The sequence below is a fragment of the Cryptomeria japonica genome, chromosome 2 (genome assembly GCF_030272615.1).
Source record: "Cryptomeria japonica chromosome 2, Sugi_1.0, whole genome shotgun sequence".
In the NCBI taxonomy this organism is placed as follows: domain Eukaryota; kingdom Viridiplantae; phylum Streptophyta; class Pinopsida; order Cupressales; family Cupressaceae; genus Cryptomeria; species Cryptomeria japonica.
In genome coordinates, this window is record NC_081406.1 from 661,935,557 (window position 1) to 661,952,792 (window position 17,236).

Consider the following 17,236-nt stretch of genomic DNA (forward strand, 5'->3'; position numbering starts at 1 on the left):
AATGCTGTGAAGATGGTAAATGCTTCTGTTCAAATCCTGTTTATGCAATTTCCACTCGTTTAGTCTTTGTATAAGCAGAGACAAAAATAGAACTCACTTTTGAATGTAGAGAGATGCCAAACATCAACAGTACAAGTATTAGTGTCCATGTGATGAGAAAGATATTGACCCCACAGGACACCCGAGGTGTAAAATAGATGTACATCATGATAAGGCCTACTATAGAAGCAGCAGAGCTTACAACAGAGACAGTTAGCATATACACCTGCCTGCACAAACAAACAATATAATATTAATCGTTCAGTCATATTAGTTTTACCATTCCATTAAGATACGAGGCAGAAAAAAAGGGTAAAAGATTATGTGGTGTGCTTTGAAGGAAGCCTCAAGTTACATACCACCTACGTGTATTGTTTTCCGATGCCCAATTCTCATTCCACCAATAAACAAAATTCAAAATTGCCAGAAGCTGAACAAACAAGAAAATTCTACAACATAGACAAGCCATGGTTAGACAAAAGTTAAAACTGAATCTCTGTAATATCAGTTGTGCTGAATTTCACTAAACTAAATTTCTAAGTAAAAAGGCAAATTCATCCTACATAATAAAACTTAAAGAAGCATATACAAACCAAACAAAGGAACAATAATATCAGCTGTCTTGTTAAATTGTAAAGGTTGATGTTGGAACAGAGATAAAAGCATTTCTATATAGAACTCAATGAAGCAAATAAAAAAACTGATGATGAAATAACAATATTATTCCATCTAGTTAAATTTAAATGTGATCCACACACAAACTTGACAGAATGGGAGAAAAAACCAGTCAACCCTCCATCCAAGATATGCCCATCACATCGATCCATCTACCACAAAGCTATCAAATGTAGGCAATATCAACAAAGAGTGTAGGGAAGCAAGTCCTACATAATAAAACTCAAAGAAGTATATACAAACCAAACGATGGAACAACAATATCAACTGTCTTGTTAAATTGTAAAAAATCAATGTTTGAAAAGAGATAAAAGCATTTTCTATATTGTAAGAACCCAACTTGGCTCTCCTCTGCTGACTGTTTCTTTTGAATGCAGTTGATTTGAATTTGTTTTGGTTTTTGAATGTTTATGGACTTTTTGTGTTTTTTGGTAATGATGAGCAATGATACAATACTGAAATAAACTCCTATGCTTAAAATAATACTGAAACAATAATATTACTGCTGGAATTAATTTATGAGACTATCAAGGGAATGTTTGTTCTGTTCTATGGCCAATATGCCTGAAAAACAAATTCATTACAATGTAAGATAAAAACCTGATTTTTACTGTCCCAATAGATGAAAATCTGCAAACTGCAAATTTTAATCTTAAATTTTTTTTACTGTTCACGCGGCACTGTAGCAGTCTGTACGGTGGTACTATAACAATCCGTACCGTACTTGTTAATCACCAAAATTTCTTCAATAAATCTGCAATAATTTCCCGTGAATTTATTCTTCAATTCTGCACAATTAGATGCAAATAAGACCTCTGAATGAAGTCTTCTTGAAACCAAATATCACTGAATATTTCATCAGCTCAGATGGTGAACATTGAAGCAACTATGTCCTCCAATGGTGACTGAAAACCCTAGTCTCCAGAGCAAAACCCTTTCAATTTCACAATGTCAAAATAGCAAAATAGCAATCCATGCCCTTCTTTCCAAACTCAATGCTATATATCCTTTTTGCAAATCGTACCCTAATCCTCTTAATTACAATTTTGCTTGTAGTTTCATTTAATTTCACTTTGGGTGTCGAAACGATTTTAATCATTAAATGGGCATTTAATTTTAATATTTCAATAGTCTGGCTCAAATAATTTAATTAAAAACATGGCCCCGTCTAATGATGAGTTGACCCTCAAGTTAAGTGATTATAATATAAAGTCACTTTATAACTTTATTATTAAATCACTTAATAATAAATGCTAAGTTATTCAAACTTGTCTAACTCCACGAATACTTTGAATTTAGCTATGCCATCTGAAACTGGAGCTCACCAGTTGACCACCCATATGATCGTGATGTCTGCTAAAAATAGCAGGGGTCCATCTCCAACTGCTAAAAAAAGCCTAACCAAGCCAAACTCAAAGCAAAACTCATCATAAACAAACTCTGGCAACCCAGAAGTGTACTCTGCTCTGTCCCCGGAAGATCTCCACGCCAAGGTGACCCTCTATCCAATCCTACTAGCCTACGAGGGTCTTTGATAGGCTAATCACAAGCTAGAGGGATGTCTCTAGCTAGAAGGGGACATCACATATATAGAACTCAAGGAAGCTAATGAAAAACTGATGATGGAATAACAATATTATTGCATCTAGTTAAGTTTAAATATGATCTGTACACAAATTTGACAGAATGGGAGAAAAAATCAGTCAACCCTCCATCCAAGACATGCTCATCACATTGATCCATCTACCACAAAGCTATCAAATGTAGGCAATATCAACGAAGAGTGTAGGGAAGCAAGACACGCATCCAACTCAGAAGTATACTTCAGAAGCACTCCGTAAATATAGAAAATTGAAGCCTTGCAATTAAAGAGCTGGGAAACCACAAAGGAATCGTAAAAACAAGACCATGTGAAGCAGACAAATATGTGCATCCACACACCTACATGCACATTCATACACATACAGGTATATATGCTCACACTCACACGTGCATTGTTGGAGGTGATGTCCAAGTTCTTTGTCTGTGCATTCAATTGAGACAATAGATTACATACAAAATATTTCATAGCCATCCTCTCTGACTACAATACATCCACATCCCTTGCTTGTTCCGTGGACCAGAGACTCCAGGCTCATTTCGCCCAACCATCACCAAAGTACCCATTCACACATGCATACATTTTGGGGTTGGGGTGCACCAGTTTGCATCCCCACATTCAATTGGTACAGAGTATTGGCTACAAAATATTTACTAGCCATCTTCTTCATTATTAGGGCATCAGCATCCCCCATTCATTCCCAAGAATGAAGACTCCAGGCCAAGTGCTCCAAGCCATCATTAATTCCAAAGGAGGCCTAATACCCCATACATATCTGTTTAAGTTTAAACGCAAGCAATAAACTTTTAAAAGGTAAAATTACAGTTTTAACCCTAAAAGCCTGCTTCGCACATAATTACACAATAGAAATCATGAAAATTAAATCTAGAACTTAATTGAAGTTACCAGTAACGAAATAAAGAGCACAAAGAAGGAACAAGAGAGTGGACACAAGGCTTATTCCAAAGAAAAATGACAACATAGGGCAGCAATGGAGTGCCAATAGACAATAAAGGCAAGCAAGGAGAAGCCTTTAGACAACAAAAAGTGGCATTGGGAACCATTGGACATGAGTGCAGCGATTTTTGCAAGTTTTTGTTTCCTTATAAAATTATCATTCAATTTTATTACAACATTAATTTCTGAAATTATCCTAGTCCTGCAGAGTTTCTTGACAAGAGGATGGATTTTGGGGGCAAGGGGATCAAGGGCCTAAATTTGGGGATGGCAGGGGGAACGACAGCTTGGGTGGTGGGGGGTAGTGCAAATACATATAGTATTTGAAAAAGTAGTTATAAGAAGATGCATTAGAATTACAAATAAAAATTTGGCATACTAGTAAACTACTATATAGTAAAGTTTTAAATAGTAATACATTGCGATGATTACATTGAACATTTGAATTATGAACTTTGAAGTGAACATTAACAATGAAAATTTGAATTAGAAATTTTTATTATATTCAAAATTCCATAACAATGATTACAAAGATGTTCAAAATGACGAAATGGCCTGAGGTGATGCCTCTAATCATCTCTAAACTCCTCATCACTAGAACTACTAGACACCATATGCTCAAGCTCCTCTAAACCAATACTAATTGACACTATTTGCATAGCATCATCATCAACTTGTGCTAGCTCCTCTAGCTCTACATCCCATCATGATGTTGGACTCTCCTTGTACATATGTCTCAATCAACGAGACTCAAAGCGCTATGTATAGCCACAAGCTTCTTTGCCCTCCTAAAGGTCAGCTTGTTCCTCTTAATAGAGTGGGTGAAGCTATAATTAGACTATAGACCGATTCCTCTTAGCAAAAGAAGAAGTAGGCACATGCATAATCCACCACAAAATTGGATACTTCTCTACCATAGTCTACCTATCTATCTTGGACTCTGCAAAATATCCCCTAAGAGTGACAAATTTTGTCCATACAGTATTAATGATGTTAAACTTTGTAGAATCATACATCTTTTGAATGGCCTTCACGAACCCTACCTTCAACTCAACATCTTGTATAGTTGTAATTTGGCTAGGCTTTTGCACAAGAAGCCATGTGCAATAGAGTGGTAAGCTTCTCTCATTTGTGATGAATGATTGATTGCATATGTTCATTGTAGAATTGCAATGCAGGTTCCTTCTATTGCACAATAGCCTTCATTTGGTCAAACATAATATCAATGCACTCATACACCTTTCCAAAGCTAGGTGCATTGGCATCCCCTAATCACTTAAAGACTGGTGTAATGATCGAGTTAATATATTTTGCATCACTCTAAAAAACATCTCTCTTCATCACATCATTCACCCCCTTCCCCTACTTGGTCTTAGACTCAAGCCACCAATTCCATTATGTTGTCATAATCATTAGTTGGAATACCTCTTGCAACTCAAGCATCCTCTCCAAGAGAATGAAATACAATGCATATCTAACCTCTAGAGGTTTCAAGAATTCCTCCTTAGAGAAGGTTTGAAGAGTGCATGTAAATTGTAGTGGTTGTAAATAAACATTTGCACATCTCAAGCATTGGTAGCAACTATTTTGATCCAATCAATTTTACTTGAGTGCATTATTCATGGCAAACACACAACAAATCAAATGTGTCTATAAGCTGCCTCGATTAACTTCCCTACAACTTTGCACACATGGGCCGCCCGGATTTTTTGGCAATCAATCAATCAATCTCTAGATACTGCCTTGCATCAAAATCAATATGCTTGTACACCAATCTCTTGATACCTGCACAAACATTGTGTGTGATAAACAAGATACCCATCAATAATTCGGTTGGAGCTTTGTTGGAGCTCGTGCTTTATCTGTGTATTTGGAAGTGTTCCCAAAAGTAATGCATAGACAAAGGCGAAGATAACAGCTTAAGCACCAAATCCTATTGACTCATAACCACCAATAGATGCATAAGCAACCTAGGTTGATTTATAACCACTGAATCTAGAGCTTTTCCTACTTATCGACCACCCAGTTGGTTCTTCAACAGATGCTTCCACAATCGAGAGCCAATTGTATTTTCTTGGGGGCGATCACTATTTGGACTATATTTTGTGACCCAACTTCCTCCATATCTTTTGGATAGGATGCTTGAGTTGCAAGAGGTATTCCACCTAATATATTAGATTGAACCATTCATTAAAATATAAAACACTATTGGGGCTTGTTGTGACGTTTTCACACATCACCACATTGCAAATGGGGAGCCCTACTTTTTTCTGATTTGCTTAGGAGGTTGGAAAGTGGATTGAAGGTATTTCGAAGCAAGCAGATGATTTCCTAGCTCAATTTGTCCAAGCATTTGATAAGACATCAATGCTCCTATTTAGGATGCAATACTTGGGAGAAGTTTGGGATGATTTCCAACTAGTACAAGAGAAGAGTATACCTCGTCTAGGGTGTTGAACCGAATCCCTACGCCCACATTGATCCAGGAGGGAGATGTTTATGATTTTTAGGGATAGTATTGTTCATTGTCTGTACGAAAGTTAGCTTATGATCATGAAAGACAGGATTGCACAGCAATGGAAGGATCGATCCAAGATCCTTACATCCATTGAAGAGTTATTGTGATGCAAGAGCATCCTTGATCGATGAGCAATCTTGCATCAACCAAAAATATTTCCTTTCAGTTTTGTTCTTGTCTAGTTCTTTATACTGTTTTTTGTGTTCTTACCAGTTGGTACCGATAGTTGCTCGTTTTTTGTGGCATATCTTATTTTTGGTTTCTTGGCGGTTTCATGTGCTTGACTCCAAATTTTCAGTTCATTTGGGTTCTTTTCCAGTCAGATATCGCTTCCGGTTGACTGTTTTTGGATTTTGGGACAATTCTTGTGCTTACCGATTGGTTTTCCTTCTGTACCGGCATGATTCTTGGCGTGTGGATCCATCTTGCGTCTTGTCCGATGTTCTTTGGCGTGTGGCCGACCTTCCTACTGAACCGCATCACTTGGTTGTTATTTTCCAAAAAGATTTATCTAATTCTTAGGGTCGACCTAATTACACGTTTCATTTTCCTACATTGGTGAATGTAATCTTATGAGGCCGACCCAGATGTGTTCCGATGGGTATAAATATGAATTTATGTAATTATTTGTAAGGGCAGAGGAAGGAGAACTTAGAATAAGGATTGAGATTCGCATATTGTGATCTAGTTGATTCTTGGAGTTCTGGTTGGGTTGTATTTGGCTTGAAGCCTGCATGTAACCGGTTAATTACCGGATGTTCTTTGATGATAATATGATGATTGCTGGAAATTCTAAGGCTTTAATATGATCTATTTGTGAATTTGTTACATTTCTTGCTGCTTTCGTGGTGTTGCTCTTGCTGTATAAGCCAGTTGACTCTTTCAAGGGTTTCTATCGGTTATGGCTGGCATCATATTGGGACTAGACATCCATGCTTCCAACAGGTTGAACTTGGAAGAATCAAAAGAAAAGATGAAGTTTATCTACTTCAGCCAGTTAGAATCTTTGAAGAAGAATTAGATAGATGATTTGGTTTCTCTTGTGGTTCACATCCACAATTTACGAAAGCTTATGCTAGATTGGAAAAGTGTCTTTGATGCTTGCTCAAATGCTTTGGATGTGATCGATGCATAACATGAAGCTTTACCCAGTGTCACGATGGAGGAACTCAATTCAGTCTTAGCCAAATTCATGAAATATGCTACTAGAGAGAGAGAGAAATGTAGGCCGAAATCTTCTAGAAGATTCCCTGCTTAATGACTAGGCGTCATTCTATTGGACCTCTTTTTTTATGCAAACTTTAGATAATTCGATGAAATCCTAAAGTGAGGTAGTTATAACTAACACCTCATATATTTAATATCCTCCAATGGGAAAATTACAAATCCTTTGAATACATATCCTTTTAAGAAAAGGGACCAATGAAAAATAAGATAGCCCCATTGGCACAATTTACAAGGAGTAGATGACAACACTTCATTCAATGCATCCATATGTCCACTTGTTGATGAGTTAGGTTCAATGAATCTAGACATGTTGACGTTGAACCATTTGATTAGTTGATGATGAGTAGATGCCACCTCAACTTGCACTTGGTGTAAACTTTTGCCTTCATCACAAAGAATTCTTTACATTTCGAGCAATATCTCTTGATACTCAACATTATTTGGTCTTTTTGACTAATTGTGATGGTTCATATTCCCAAATTCCATCAACTCAATCATCATTATTTATATTTCCATCGAATGAGTTTCTAACTTTGATTAACTCTTTTGAAACTATCTCCCTTGCAATTTCCTTGTCCTTGGGCTTCATTGAGCATTTTCTTCTTCATTTTTGAAATTCTTCATGATGTTCTTCTTCTTCTCCATCACTATCTTGATCTCTATCATGTGAAGCCATCCTTCTTTGTGATCTTCTTGAACATGTTGATCAAGAAGAGTGAACCTTGATGTTATCTCCCTATCATGTTGTTGAGTCCTTCGTGTTGTAATGTTTATCTTGAAAATCTTTCATTTCCTCGATCGCCTTGTCTTCCTCATGAATATTGTGAGCTCCTCCACGTTGTGATGTCCTTCTCCTTATGAAGTTCTTCTTCATTCCCATTGCAATCATACCTAAAATGACAAAAAAGATATCATGAAAGTGGATGAAACCTTTATGTCAATTTAAAAAATGTTGCAAGATGATCATGATATGAAAACGATAACTAAATGTTAAATTTTTTAACTTATGGTGAGAAAATTTGAAAGATATTACATGACATTTCTTCCTCAAGATTAAATCATGAAACAAAAATTATCAAGACGACATTAATATTTCCCAAAATGTCTCACAAGCCCTCTTGAAATCTGGAAATGTTCCTCTTTAATTTGAGAATTTAAGCTTAGGCCTGATAATGCCTCACCCTTCATTCAGATCTGCCTGAGTTCTCACTAAAATTACCTTTTTCCACTTCAAATCTGATTACTCCTCTTGTTGAATTTATCTTCTCCTTGTATACAACTTGGATTTGGAAGTGATTTTCTTCAGGAAAATTGTGCTTGTTGCTGGAAACTACCTTCAGGTCTGTTCCTGAATTCAAATTTGCTTGAATAATGATGAGAGGCATTGATCTTCTTCTTATATGGATCCCTCACATTTGAGGAAGCGAAGTCAACCCTCCTTGCCTTGAATTTCATTTTTACCTTGCATCCACATGTTTGACTCATTATCCCAGCCAACCTTGACTTGTATTTCACTTATTTCACATGTTTTGGACTATTCTCCAAGCCGATCTCTCCTTACAATTTCACTTTGTGCTAAGTCGGCCATGATTTTGATGCTTTTATTTCTCCCCGCCTTGAATGGTATATATGTAAGGTTGAGCGCTTCATTTTCCAAGCAAATTTTTTGATTTGTGCATGCATTAATTCTGCCCTTCATAAGAATTTTGTGGATTTTTGAGACTTATGGAAAAATTATTGCAACCTCATTTTTTTGTGAATTATTGCATGTCAAGGAAAAATTTGCTTACTTGCAATTCTTCGAGGATTTTCAGGTATCAAGGAAAAATTTTCACTTGATCAATTTTTTGTGGATTATTATAATTTGTAGTGCATGGAAGAATTGACATTATTGCCATTGAAAAGTCATGGATTTCAAGCACTTGAGGAAAAATTCAAGGCAGTTTTCAGGGATTTCAGCATTCCATGGAAAAAAAAATTATGCTCCCAAATTTTCATGGATTTTTCTCCTTTTTGGATTTTTCCAAGTTATAAGGATTTTGCAACATATCCAAGGAAAATGATATTGGTTTGTTCAATCTTCATGTTGCTTATTCCTTAATATTTCATTTGAAACTTAGAGACTTTGCATTTTTTTTCCACAAATTCTATACTTGTGAAAAGCTTGTTGAGCGAAAGTCCTCCCTTATCTCACATTTTTTCCTCTGTTTTGTTCAAGGAGGTCAAATTTTTCTCATTGTTCTTTGGTTTTCCTTGGAATTTCTCTCATATTCATCTTTACCGTTGTTTAAACATTGAATTCTTCTTGCATTTTGCATTCACACCTTGGAATTTTCTTGTGATTTCCTTATCAAGCTTGGAATTTTCCAAATTTCATCAAATTTCTAGACTTGAAGACTCTATCTTGATTATACCTTCCCAAGGACAAACCCTTGCACTCAATTCCAAACAATATTACAAGGAGAGCCTGCATTGTCTAGGGAAATGCATATGATCCTTGCGATTCCAAGGATATCATACCACTTTGATCAGCACTTCACCCATTTCTAGTAATTTTCACCTTCAAACTTGATTTTGCAATTTCATTCCTAGACTCGGTCCCAGACTTGACAAACAAAACCCTTCTCATTCTAAGGCAAGAGACTACAAATCAATGCCACACCTAAACTAAACAAAGCAAAACACCTAAGCTAGCAAGAGAAAAAGAGGGGTCCCCATCTGCAATGGGGTGTGTGGATTTACAACACTACACCCCTGAGTGGCAATCATTTGCAATAAGATTGCCCTCACAAGTAGCCAACTCTCCATCTAGTGAGAGAAATTGTAATACTTATGGTTTTATTCATTCACTGAAGAGGAACGAATTAGGGACAAAGAAAGCAGAGAACCTGATTTACATTCATAACTCACTTCTTCTCTCTCATGTAGATCTTGGGTACAAGGAGGATCCTTTAGAAAAATGGGACCAAATTTCTCTTGATTGAGAAGTTGCAGCCATGGCGGATGAAGTGGTTGAAGCAAATGGCCTTAGTGAATTACCTCCAGTTCTACTACCAACAGAGGAACCTGAGTTTGAGAGTGATGAGTAATTGGAAAGCAACATAGTTGAAGACCTTGATATGGATGATCATGACATAGCAATGTAGACATTGATTTTTGTTTTTTGTTTGCATGTCAACCTATCAAGCTATCAAGAGTTCTAAATTTCAATATGTAATCTTATATCATACATGTAGTGTGAATTGTGAACTCTTTGACCTCTTTGGTAATCATTCAAAGAAATGCAATTAATTTATAGTGGAGATTTATGTGAAAGGAAATTTTCAAGAAACGTCCATATTCAATCTAAGGAAACTAAAGGCTTTCAAACATGACATTGCCTTGACAATTAAGACTAAACTAGCATGGTTCTCTAGAGATATGAATAAATGTCCGTTGGGAGCAAACTAAGGTGCTTTATTTCTTGCTTTTATAAGAATGCATTTTCATTCCTAATAGTTCAACTCATGCAAATCTTCTAATTTTCATGTAAAATATATGATGCAATTCTTCAATATATAAATATGTGTGTGTGTGCATGCCTAGCATATATCGATCTTTTGCATTGAAAGCATCTATGGTCTTACACTATAATATGGAGTAATTTATTCATAAATATGACTTCAACAACTCCTTCAATAGCTGTTCAAGATAATTATGTTTAAAAAATTACAAACATTAAAATAAAAAAATGATTCCTATTTTTCTAGTTGACTAATTTTCAGGATAATATTAAAAAGATCTGCATTTTTTAAATAAGAAATTGTGTCAATAGAAAAGTCAAATGTCTTGATGTGAAATATCTACTACAATGAATTGGCTTGACTTTTCAAACTTTTTTAATCATGGTTAAGAATAAACATAGCTTACTTGAACATTTCTAACCCACATTGAAAAATACATATTCAATTGGTAGATAAGGTATTAAATGAAAAACATAACCATAAAATAATATCATATTAAGGTTAGCTTCTCTAGTACTTTAAAAGAAAAACCTGAGAGATAAGAAACTCACCCACCACCGAATCTGGAAATTTCACCTGCATTTTTCAAAAATTAAATAAATATTTTTCTACTAAATTTGTATGCATAAGCACTTATAATCAAATTTGAAAATCAAAAAGACCTTTTGAAAAATATCATCCAACCCATAAAATACCTTATACATTACAACAGAAAGCTATCTAACATTGTTTCTGGCATGCCAAAGACTATGAATTTACTTACCATAGAACTTTGTTACTGATGTAGGTATGAAGAAGGGTACAACAAGACAAGAAATCCATATTAGACTTTTTATTGGCCAAAATCCAGTATGCCATGCATCTCTTGGGTCATTAACTGTAGTGACACCCACAGTACTCATATACATAATGAAGTAAAATACCTTGCAAAACTGTTAAGGATAGCATCAATAATATGAAGACAGTCCTTGCATTTCAAATCAGGTAAAAACATTAATGAAAATTAAGTTATTAAAATAATGTCTAACCAGAACTTATAATTAGCATCATGTGTTTTTTGCACACCTCTGCATATTAATAAGATTGGAATGATTAAGCAAAGACTCTTGATCCCAAAGAGACCAGAGCAACATCAGGCAGCCACAACACTCTTCGCAGGATTTATCAAAGCACAACTTTGATGTCACCAAATAAAATTCCTTTACAAGAACTCTAAAGCTGATTCCTAAGAGCTTGTCTTAATATTACAATTACAAGGAGTAGGACTGTGATAGAGAGATTCAAAGTGGAGCACTGAAAAAACCCTTTCCAAATTTAAGGCAAAAATCAAATATAATCAAGTGAGACCATCTAATGCTACTGCTCCCAACTGACCCTTCCCAATGCACTGACTTCCATCACTTCTCTCCCCAAAACTTAAGGGGTAATGGCAGGTCAATGATTGTGAAGTGGGATAGCAATAGGGCTGCCAGTCATTTGGCAAGTACGATCCTACTTGAAGTTGTTAGAATAGCCAGAGATACATCAAGGTTCAACTGTCAAAGTACAGCTAGTGAGGTGGTTATTGTGAATGCCTGTGCATTGCTTGTGAAGAGACAAGACAATTGAAAATACATTTTGGAAGTGTGAAATAGATTGAGGGTTTTAGGGTTGGTTAAGCTTAGTTTGATTACCTTTTTACTGCCCCTCTCTTGGGGAGGACCACTTCTAGTAGAAGATTCTTGGATGGTCATGGACAATTGCAAAAGCATGTAGCCAATTTAAGTAGCAGCAATCAGCTATGTTTGGACCAAAAGATGCAAAGTTACTTTTCAAGAAGATGACTCCCTCAACATCAGGATGTTACAACATTTCTGAGTGGTTTTGGAAGGATGTGAAATCTTTTGCAGTCGGAACATGCATCCAGGTACTTTCTTTCCTTTACTATAAAGTGAAATTTTCAAAATATTTATAATACTCAACAGCTGTATATCATTCTTTCTCTAGAGTAATATAAGATGTCCTTTCCAAAAACAAGACTCATCGCCATAGTATTGGAATATTTTTTGTTTAAAGGATACAAAACAACCAAAGCTGATGCGAAGAACACCCTCCGATCCCAAACAAATAAGATCTCCTCTGCAGTATCTCATATCTACAAATATAAACTCAATTGTAAGCAATTTCTATACATTCTCCTATCAAAACTGGATTTAATTACTTAATGGATTAATGAGAGACACCATTGTTCCTTCTTGGTGTATGATAGAGCACAAAATCTTTGATATGATAATGCAGAAAGAGAATGAATAGAAAGTTTGCTACTAACTACAAAAGATTTTGTTTCCTGCTAAAAGAAAGTAAGCCAAAAACATTGGTGTGTGAACTCTTATTTAGGACTATTCATGGAAAAAAATATGTTATTGAATTCGGAAATAATAGATGCACATCATAGACAATCTAAATATGCAATAATTAATTTGCAGGCAAGTAACTTAGATTTTACAACATAAACTAATCTGAATGTGAATAACCTATATATGAAATTATATCTCACAAAAATTATTGCAGTGTATCAAACTATATATGAAAACTAAATGCTAGAGCTTCTTATGCCAACAACCATAGTCTTTTTGGACATGCAAAGCAAACGCATATTTTGCAGCAACTGTACATAAGAGAAAACGAAACAGTAGGTTAATAACAGAAATATACAGGTCCATTTGAAGCTTAAGTTAGACTTAACAGAAATATAAGTTTCCAATAATAATTCACTACAACAGAAAACAATAGGAAAACAATGATAAAAAATTGTTTTTATGGGATCAGAAGGAACATGATTGTACAACTGTTCTTTATGGGATGCCGTCTAACCTAGCAAATGAGTATTGCACTTGAAAGCTGAAACCCAAGCACAAACAATGGATTGCAAGGCCAAGTTCAAGTGCCTTTGATGACATCAAAAATCTTTAGCGAAATTTTGTTCGAGTGCAAGCAGATGGCCAAGGCTTTGAATATGAGAGCATAGTCTCCATATCCAAGATTTTGTTCTACTGTAAGCAGGTGGCCAAAGTTTTGAATAAGAGAACATTGTCTCCACATCATTATTATTATGAGCTTTAAAGATTTTAGATTTCCACAATCAAACATAATATCATGTATCCAAATAACACTGTAATGTTTTTTATTCAACATTTTGAGTTTCGTTTGAGACCCCTTGCATTGTTGCTTACCTTGCTTTCTTCCTTCACCAATTATTTATCTCCCTATCGTCAAAAAAGATTCACTTTATTCTGGCTAAAGTGAAACAAGAAAATGAGTTTTCAATAACAATTCACTTCCACAACAAACAGAAGCAGACCAATCAGACAACTTTTCTCGATGGAATACCTTCCAACCTAGAAAATTTGTTATACATTTGAAACCCAAGCATAAGCCTTGCAATGCAAGGATGGGTGCGAGGAAAAGGTAGCCTTATCCAACAACACAATAAATTCATTTATCAAAGTTTGTTATACTACAAGAGAATTCAAAAAGGATTCACTTTGTTCTGGCTAAAGTCAAACAAGAAAATGAGTTTCCAATAACAATTCACTTCCACAACAAACAGGAGGAGAAACAAACAACTTTTCTCCTTGGAATACCTTCCAACCTAGAAAACTTGTTATACATTTGAAACCCAAACATAAGCCTTGCAATGCAAGGATGGGTGCAAAGAAAAGGTAGCCTTATACAACAGCACAATAAATTCACATATCAAAGTTTGTTATACTACAAGAGAATGGTCAAGGTTTTGGAGGAAGCAAACATTATCTATAAAATGTCGCAGCTATATCAATTTTTTGCATTGTTGCTAATGTCGTTTGCTTCACCAATTATTTGTCAACCTATTGTGGAAAAGATTCACTACTTTGTTTTGTTCAAGTTAGAGTTGAACACAAGAAAGAGTTTCTAATTATAACTCACTGCAACAAGCAAGCATGAAGAGAATGCACCAACAAAATCTCACTAGGACACCTTCCAACCTAGTAAATGTGTATCATACTTGAAACCTAATAAGTGCAACCATTGGAATGCAACGCTGAGTCTGAGGCCAAGGCAACAAATTCTTGACAACACAAAAACTTTATACCCCAATATTTTTATAATGCGAGAGGATGGAAACATGGTTTTGATAAAGATGGATGTTATCTCCACCATGTTACAATTGTGCAATTTTCATATGATGTTGTTATGTTGCTTTCTTCCTTAAATAATTATTTCCCAAGCTAGTTTATAGGGATTTGTTTTTTTTTAGCAATCTCATTATAAATATGTTATCACCTAGTGCTTATTGTAGGCCTACAAGTATTATCATGTCGCTCTTAAAAGGAAATAGTCATATATGTAATGAAGGCCTTCAAAATGATGGATCTATCGTAATTAATGTCCTAGATGCTCAACAATTTTTCTTTTTCTTTTTTTCTACAAGGTTATGACAAAAAGTCTTAATTGCAAGATTGCTTCATTCATCCCAAAGAGCATCTCAGACTTGTAAGTTGTCACTTGATAAAATATAAATTTCTCTAATCTAACCAAAAAACTTGAGAACCTTCACTATTACTTGTATCTACTGGTTGTCAATACCAACTGTTGATGTGTTTTTTAGACACAATCTAACACAGAATAAAATACCAAGGTATCTTATCCTCTCTTGAACAAAGTCTCTCAAATGCTATGCTTCGTGATCGAATGAGACAACTCCAAGGTTCCAAATGTCAAGTCACAACGTGTGGATAAACTCAATGGTTTGATGTGATAATGCTGGAATCACAAGGCGACTTACGTTGTACATGAATGCTTGAATTGCTGGAACTTAGATTCTAACTACTTCCTTGGAAAATAAAAAAAAAGTGCAAAAGAGATAGGGTTCAAGAGGGCTGCACCACTCCTAAGAATGCAAGAGATGATGAATGATTGAGTGAAATTCAACTAAGATCCGCTTGCAATCAAAGAACAACTCCACAAATCTAGTGCAATCTTCTAAGGAGAGCAAAATGGTGTTCAAATCACTACCAACGACATAGACACCATCAAGACGATGCATATCAATGAGGCAAGTAGCAATTAAAATTAAGCTCATTAAGAATTCTAGTTGACAATGCAAGGCAAACTTACAATCAGCAAATCACTAGTGGTATGGATATATGAATTTCATCATTAATCTAATTATTCATCATCCAACATGAAGATCCAACAAGAAACCATGCACTTGTAAAGAAACAATACATTCCACCATAACTTCAATGAAAAGGAAGTTTATTTACAACTTTGGCAACAATTTCTACTTTCTCCTACTACTCTACTCTAGCTGCTATCTGCGATCAAACTATTCTTGAACTGCTAACTATTTCTAAACTATTCACTATTCACTATTCACCTTTGCAAATGAGAGGGAGAAGCCTTTTATAGTGCTCCCTCTACAATAAGTGGCCAAGATTGATTTTAGACCAATGGCCAAGATTACAAGATGAAAACCCTAATTAGGGTTTGTTACAACAAACTCTTCTTAGCCAATGAAATAATTACAATATTTAAACACATGTACTTTCTAGAATATTTGACTAATAGATAATGGAGGTAGGTACATTGGAGTTTGTGCCTCCATATGATGCGTTGGGTGCATTGTATCCGAACATGCTAATGTGAAATCTTCTTATTGGGTGAGCAATGATTGGGATGCCACCTCAATTTGCACTTGTAGATTTGATTCATCATCATGAATGAGCGTTGAGCAATATCTCTTGATACTCAACATCTCAAGCTCACTCAATGTGGTGATGATGGTGGGAAGCATTGTTATGGTCGAGTCAATCCTCCATCTTTGCTTGATAATCTCGCCTTGAGATAGTTGTATGACCTCTCCTTTACACTTCAAGGTTTTGACCTCTACATGTCATCATGGTGCAATGAGAGTTCTTGAATACTGTTGGTTGAAAATTTTGTACACTTGGGAAAATATACAAAATTGTGGTTTCAACCACAGCACACGAGTAAAAACTCTCCTAATTAAGGGAAGGCTCCCCCTATCTAACTACAACTTGGAAAATAAAATGGGATGGGAGAGCAAACTTTCTTCTTTTTTTTCAAGAAAGACAATATCCTTTTCTCTTCACAGAAAAGGATAGCAATTGAATAACAGCAGTAACCACTTTTAAGTGATATAAGAGAAAGGAAATGAAGTTTCCTGAAAGCGCAAAGACTTCCGTCACTTCCTTCGGGACTGGACAGCAATACCAAACTCAAAGACTTGACTATTGGAAGTCCTATCTACCCTTTGCTATATTAAATTTTACAACGAATAAAAGATAACAGCTCAAACACTGGAATAATCTATTCTTTCAACACAAAGACAAGAAATAATGCAAGCTCAAAGACTTGCTGCTATTTCTTATCAAACAGTAATTTTTCCTTAAGAATAGACGCAAGCTCAAAGACTTGCTGCTCCTTCAAGAGAGTTTCCTATTTTAATTAATCTTCTCTACTTGCAGCTCAAAGACTTCAAATCAGATTGGACTAAGCTCCTTTAGAAACACTTTGCATAGAAGAAATAAAAAGATTCAAACTCAAACATGTAGCTCAAAGACTCAAAACTTGAGTAATCCTTCTTTATTATTCTTCAAAAACTTTCAATCCACATACATAAGCTCAAAGACTTCTTCCTGTAAATTTGGCAAAGTATTTGCTTGCTTTCCCAAA

General features: G+C 35.4%; 1 protein-coding gene across 4 annotated transcripts in view; it reads right to left on the reverse strand.

The window, feature by feature from the left end:
- The window catches only part of LOC131061464 (uncharacterized), a 62,770-nt gene that overhangs the window by 17,821 nt on the left and 27,713 nt on the right, over positions 1-17,236 (reverse strand). For all 4 annotated transcript variants that reach the window (XM_057995173.2, XM_057995167.2, XM_057995161.2 and 1 more), the window contains 5 exons: positions 12,580-12,653; positions 11,283-11,442; positions 11,071-11,095; positions 399-488; positions 98-269 (listed from right to left, as the gene is read on the reverse strand). In XM_057995173.2, the coding sequence (XP_057851156.2) occupies positions 98-269; positions 399-488; positions 11,071-11,095; positions 11,283-11,442; positions 12,580-12,653 (521 nt within the window). The remainder of the gene's footprint in view (positions 1-97; positions 270-398; positions 489-11,070; positions 11,096-11,282; positions 11,443-12,579; positions 12,654-17,236) is intronic.